This window comes from Podarcis erhardii (genome assembly GCF_964252035.2).
Source record: "Podarcis erhardii genome assembly, contig: HAP1_SCAFFOLD_807, whole genome shotgun sequence".
Taxonomy (NCBI): Eukaryota; Metazoa; Chordata; class Lepidosauria; order Squamata; family Lacertidae; genus Podarcis; species Podarcis erhardii.
Genome location: NW_028292977.1, coordinates 17107 through 23359, shown reverse-complemented (window position 1 = coordinate 23359; position 6253 = coordinate 17107). Strand labels below are relative to the sequence as shown.

The 6253-nt window shown below is 46.1% G+C and overlaps 1 protein-coding gene across 2 annotated transcripts; it reads right to left on the bottom strand.

Moving 5' to 3' along the window:
• Nucleotides 1-221: 221 nt before the first annotated feature.
• LOC309334335 (uncharacterized protein) lies at nt 222-5746 on the bottom strand. Of its 2 annotated transcripts, XM_081882316.1 has the most exons (3): nt 4860-5746; nt 2259-2303; nt 222-757 (listed from the first exon to the last, which is right to left on the bottom strand). In XM_081882316.1, exons 1-3 carry the CDS (start codon nt 5635-5637, stop codon nt 627-629), a joined length of 954 nt encoding a protein of 317 aa, XP_081738442.1. In that variant the 5' UTR covers nt 5638-5746; the 3' UTR covers nt 222-626. The 2 variants fall into 2 exon arrangements, with proteins under 2 accessions (XP_081738442.1, XP_081738443.1); XM_081882317.1 differs by lacking the exon at nt 2259-2303.
• Nucleotides 5747-6253: the final 507 nt, after the last annotated feature.

Below are 6253 nucleotides of genomic sequence, written 5' to 3'. Positions count from 1 at the left end.
TCTCGAATGTCTCCGTTGACAAATGCTGAAAGCCCAGAAGTAAATGCTTCCATTTTCAAACGTGCCTAGGAAGTCGAACGACTTTCGCTGTGTGTTTTCCAATTTTCTCAATTGAATTGAGGCTTCCGTATTGAGTTTTCAGTTCTTGAACATTTTGGAATGTGAACGGTCTTCCGGAATGGATTATGTTCGAGAACCGAGGTACCACTGTACCATCAATATATTTTGATGGGCAGGTGTATGAAGGTTCTAATCTGCATCAGTGATGGCAAGGGGGGATATTTACTCCAGATTCATTAATGCAAAGTAAAAGCTGTATGATCTTAATAAGGGAAGCAATCTACAGTGAGTGAGTGGGACTTACTTCTGAGTAAGAATACACAGGATTGCATAGCAGATTATCATTCGTAATAGCAATGCAGAGGAGGATAAATAGAGAATGCCCACTTTAGGAGCAAACCAGTGCAAATTTTATGTATGGATACAACTTTTACATGCAGTAACACATATCAGTGGAGCAAGGAGCTGAATGCATATTGCAATTGTGCTACCTTTGGCCAAACAGAGACCCAGTTGGCTGCATGCATATCTTATTTACTCCATTAGATAAGATACCTCAAACCTACCTACCTTACCTCAAAGTGTTGACGGAGGGGAATGGGTTGGATGGTGTATATCCCATTGTCTCGGATGCCCTGTTTATGGATCTCTGCACAATCCCGAGGATACGTGTGCTCAGATTTTTCAGAGGGTTCCACTGAAAGTATATAGGAACATAAAAAGCTGACTTAGACTGAATTGGACGATAGGTCCATCTGGAAGGCATTGAAACCACAGGGGCCTGGCAATGGAAACAACAGATCCTGGACATATGACCTGTCTTCCAGGAATTTTTCTGTGATATGGCACCTAGAAACTGTTAAGCGTATACTAAAAAGGGGGACAAAGAGTATCCTGCAATATGAAGGCAGGGACAAGATGTACATACATCTATGACAGTAGACTTAGATGTTTGGTTGGCGAGCAGGATTGCACCTCCAGAGCAATCTTGGGGCACTGCTGCCTGCTTCAACATGCTATTGGATATAGCAATCAAGGGAGGTCTCCCCAAAGAATTAAGAAATTATCATGTGGTTCCGGCCAATGTGTGTTGGGCTTCACACACTCAGACTGCCTTCAAACATAATGTACAACAGGTGGGTTCCAGGCAGAGGTGGGGAGTTGCATTTGCATACCTGGAGATCCATGTGTGTAAGGCATCATTTTCCTCCTGTGACTTGTCCAATGCGAAGTGCAAAGCCATTTCCTGGCTTCCCCCAAAGCCCATATTTTCTCCTCGTTTTGGCTTCATTTTAAATTGTAACCTTCTGCACTAAAGCACCATGTATACTGATGGTGTTATATAAAAAAACGCATCATCTTAAGGAATGAGAGACATTGTAGATTTAATTAATCTTCAGCTGTTGTGGTCAGCATAGTTTAATTTGGGTTGCAAGTTTATGCTGCCTCTGTTGCATATATACCGGTATATATATATATGCAGGTTTTGGTGTCCTCGGGTGTCTTCCCGTGTAAAAGGGTTTTGGTGTCCTCGGGTGTCTTCCCGTGTAAAAGTTGGGGTGTCTAGGCGACCGACCTAGAAAAGTTGGGGTGTCTAGGCGACCGTGTCTAGGCGACCCGAGGACACCAAAACCTGCATTCCTGTACCCGTGAAAATCTACGAAAGCATATATATATATATATATATATATATACTGTCTTTGTTGTTAAATATTAAAAATTTATTATTATATATTTTATTTGTTTGCAAGCCGCTCAGGGAATGTTTATTGAGTGGCTATATAAATACTAAAGGCACCTTGAGGCAGTGAGGAATATCTAAAGGCTATTTTGCCATATCCCATCAGGGTGCAAGTGAGGGCATCCCTTTGCCTTTTTTTCTTAAAAAAGGTCAGTTTATTTTTTAAAATTGTACTTCTCTCTCAATAAATGGGATCAATTTACACCAGCTCTTGGGCTGAAGTAAATTTATTCAAAATTTTGGCGTGTATCTAGGGTACCAGGAAGGATTCAAATCTTTTGGACCTAAGCCTTGCTGTTGCACTCCTTTGGGGTACACACTGCTCTGACACACACCCTTTGTGGCCCAACATCATCAGGGTCACAAGACTATGGACCATGATGGAGAGAGGGGACCTGGTCTCCTCCTCAGGTTTCATACGATTGTAGTCTAGTTTACATAATAGATTTATACTAACCTGTAAGTGCTGGTGTCTCCTCAATCTTGTGCTCTTTCCCTATATCTGAGAGAGAATTTGGAGTCTGTGAGTGAGATTACGGCAAAGATCTTGGGAAAAGCCACTGCCCACTCCATTCTCAGTAGTCTGTGACTGAGCTAGTTCAATGCAGTGTTATTATACAGATTTGCTAAGTGTTTGGATAACTTCCCCCCAGGCATTAAGGGGGCTTCTACACAAGGGGGTTCTACATCCCAAGTGGAACATTCAGATTCATTTTTCTCTGTGAGTGCCATTGGCGCATGGCCCCCTGCAACACATGCCATTCTTGTTTTTGTTTCTCTTAGGGTGCCTTCGGACTCCCACTATTTTGTGGGATGGATTCAAGCACATACCAGAACAGTTAAGGTGAACTAAAGGGCTCTGTCACCTAAGGGCAACAAATCTGCTTTAAAAAGAAAAAAGAAACAGACTTCTAGCAGTTTGAAAAGTGGCAGGGAAGTGCATTGAAAGATATGGGACGAACAAACGCCTAACAGGAAACACCCCACAAACAAATCAAGATGAATGCAGGCCCAGTGCTCACAAATGTCATAGATAACCACCCCACAAACCATGCTCAATAAAGACCTGGATATGAGACAGGGATGGGGAATCTGTGGCTTTCTTGGACTCCAACTTCCATCAGCCCCAGCCACCTTGGCCAATGCCCAGGAATGGTGAGAGTTAAGGACCAATAACACCTGGAGGCCTACAGTAGTTTAAAGTCGGAAACACTGAAAAACACGTTCGTGCATTTCACATCTGAGGACCCAAATGTAAGCCCTAGGCATCTAAGGCTGGGAAGCGGATATTTTCTGTCATCAGCAGCCTTCCCTAAGATTTCATCAGGTCTCCTCCCCTGCCACTAGATAGATCCAGGAGCCACAGAGTTTCCTGTGTGCAGGCGACGAGATGCTTTGCCTTTTTGACTCTGCTTCTGGCAGCAAAATAACTTGGGCAGGCATTGTGCCGTCTGCTCCCATAACAGCGTCTTTGCATCGCTGTCCCTCTTGTTCTTCTCTTGCTCTGGTATAATCAGGGAGGATGTGGAGTGGGAGAGGGCACTATCTGAAGGAAATGATGAACAGTGGGGGGATTGTGTCCAACAGAAAGGATTGCATCATCGGTCAGCCTGATAGCCATAAATGTCAGCCGCAAACTCTTCAAACATATTGCTCATCAATACAGCATCCATCTGTCCGGAAATTCCTGGTGGGACATGGACTGTTGAGATGTCAGACATCAAACGAGAAAACGAGTGGAACATCTCAAGCAGAAGAAGTGGGGAGGGGGGAGGAAATAATGAAAAATGGTGGAGGAAAAAGCCAGGCAGAGGCGGAATGAGGACTCTGAGGTTTTGAAGGCTTTGCCTGTCCTTGTTGAATCGAAGTTGGAGACAAGACACATTCACAGGACCACTTGAGTGCATGGTGACTTTGATTCTGCAGTGTGGAGCTGGTTAGGTGACTGCTTTGGTGCAAAGCAGCACTGGAATTTTCTCCATGGTTTATTCTGGCCAGGATGTAGGTTCATGACAATGCCAAGCTCAGCTCACTTGGTATGTGTGCTAAGTTGGCCTTGTGAGACCAACTTAAATAGGATGGGCTTAAATAGGAATATGACCTAGGGTGGAACAAAGGAGCCACAGGAAAACACCCTGGAAGCGAAATAAATTAAAACAATTCTTTTAGAAGATAGTTAAAAATACTCTTCTTAAAAACCTAAAATAATCAAGTCTTCAAAAAAGAAAGTCTTTAAAAGAATCCTTCCAAAAGAATTTAAAAATTATAATGTAGCACCTTAGAGACCAACTGAGTAGTTTTAGGTATAAGCTTTTGTGTGTGTGCATGGTTTTTAAGAAGAGCCTTTATAACTATATTTTTAAAGAATTGTTTTAAATTATTTTGAGTACGGCAGACCAACACAGCTACCTACCTGGAAGCAAATCAAGATGAATGAAGAATAAATATTCATTGTCATAATAACGGCCTCATAAACAGAATGAGCATTCAGAATGAATGCTCAGTAAAGACCCGACATGGTCCAGCCACATCATAAGATTTGCGCAAGGAACCCTGTCTCTTTTTGCCTACCTGAACTCCAGGTGCAGCATGACCAAAGCAAGGCAAGAGGACTGCCTAGATGGGGCCTGGCCTCCTTCCCTCCCTGCTCAGCACTCCAAGCTCGGTGTAGGGGGCTGTATCCCAGCAGACTGCTGTGAACTATTTACAAGGCTTTATTTAGAACTTCATAGAATTGTAGAGTTGGAAGGGACCACAAGGATCATCTAGTCCAACCCCCTGAAATGCAGGAATCTTTTGTCCAATGTGGTGCTCGAATCCACAACCCTGAGATTAAGAGTCTTGTGCTCTACCGACTGAGCTATCCTTCCTTTCTCCCAACAAATAATAGTAAAAACGCAATACAACACCACACACTAAAAACTTCCCTGATGTCTTTTAAAAATCACATAGCTGTTTATATGTTTGACATCTGCTGGGAAGGTGGGAAGAATCTCTCTCTTCACAGACAGGCTAATGGGAAGTGGATAACCTGCCCCCCCCCCCCCGCTGTACTCACCAAGAATGGATGCCTTCAGGACTGATTCGCTGCAAGGCAGCTTGCAGCCAGAGAGGATCCCCAGCAGCAGGGCCACCAAGGAGCTGAGCTGCTCCTCTAAGCAGTGCAGATTAAGCCGGCTCTCCTCCTGCAACTTCTGTAAGCCCGATGCCATGGAAACCACTCTGGTTTCCACCAAGCTGAGTCGGTCCATCAGGGTCCTGGTCCTGGAAGAGCTTTGTTTGTTGAGCTCTCCAGTGTGCTTCAGGATCTGCTTGAACTCCATCTGCTGCTCGCCAGCAGGGACATCCTGCACCTCCTCAGGTACTGCTGGCTCCTCAGGCCCCAGGACGTGGAGCTTGCAGCTCCCCAACCCATCACAGCCACCTTCCGGAGAAGGGAGAGGCATGGCCACCAGGGACTCTGCGCATGCTGGGTTGTCATCTCTTTGGCTGCACTCGGGGCTGTCTGAGTTCAGGCTTCCTGACTCTCGCAGAACCATAAAGAGGAAGCCAAGGCAACAGAAGCACTTGCTGAAGCGGGGGAAGAGTTTCATTTCTCTCCTTAATGCCTCCCGAGGGGGTGGGAGAGGCACACGCGACATGCAAGAAGGCACAGGCTGGAAGCTACTGCAACAGAGCTTCTTCTGTCTCCGCAGGCGAGCTGCCTCTCTAGGCTGGGAAGGCCACTCCCAGGCTGGGTCGGGGCAAACTGCCTCGCCGAAGAAAAAGTGTGGAGATTGGGGAGCTGCGGGGGAAAGGAGGAGGGAAAGTAGAGTGGCACACAGATAAAGGAGCATTTGAGACTGTCCAGCAGATTAGCATGTCATGGGCAATTAAAGCTAGGCCCCTTGTGGGAGGCAGTGATTAGCGTCTGGCTTGAGTGAGCTTTGCTCTCCAGCAAGAGGGCTTTGACTTGAAAGGCCTGTAATTTGCCTTGACATTAAAGGCACGAGGAAATCGCCCAAATGCTAGCAAGGGAGCTGAGTGAAAGGAGCGGTAATCTCTCGCAGTGCTTGCTGGCCTTTGGCACGGCGTGGCCACCCACCCACCGCCCATTAAGCAAGGCATGTGCTCACAGGCCTCTTCGCGCTCCAAGGCCAGAAGGCGTCATGTGCACAGCCCTCCCATGCCAGACTTGACAGGCTCACTTCATCACTCCCCAGCTTTCCGCAGTTGCACCGACCAACTCTCCCTCCTTTGGGAGCAGCCTGGACCTCAGATCTCTAAGGCCTCAGATCTTTAGAGCACTTTGATACCACTTTAAACAGTCATGGCTTTTCTCCAAAGAACTTTGGGTGCTGTGGTTTGTTAAAGTGTAAAGGCCCTCACTCGGTCCCCACCCTCATCGTTCAGCCCCATCACTGAGGTCCAGCTCCTAGGGCCTTCTGGCAGTTTCCTCATTGTGAGAAGCAA

Coding starts and splice junctions, on each gene's coding strand:
- LOC309334335 (XM_081882316.1), bottom strand. CDS start 5,637: ATGCTCCTTTATCTGTGTGCCACTCTACTTTCCCTCCTCCTTTCCCCC. Junction 2,304..4,859: donor CCTGAAGGCATCCATTCTTG/GTGAGTACAGCG, acceptor ATTCTCTCTCAG/ATATAGGGAAAGAGCACAAG. Junction 758..2,258: donor GGAGACACCAGCACTTACAG/GTTAGTATAAAT, acceptor ATATACTTTCAG/TGGAACCCTCTGAAAAATCT.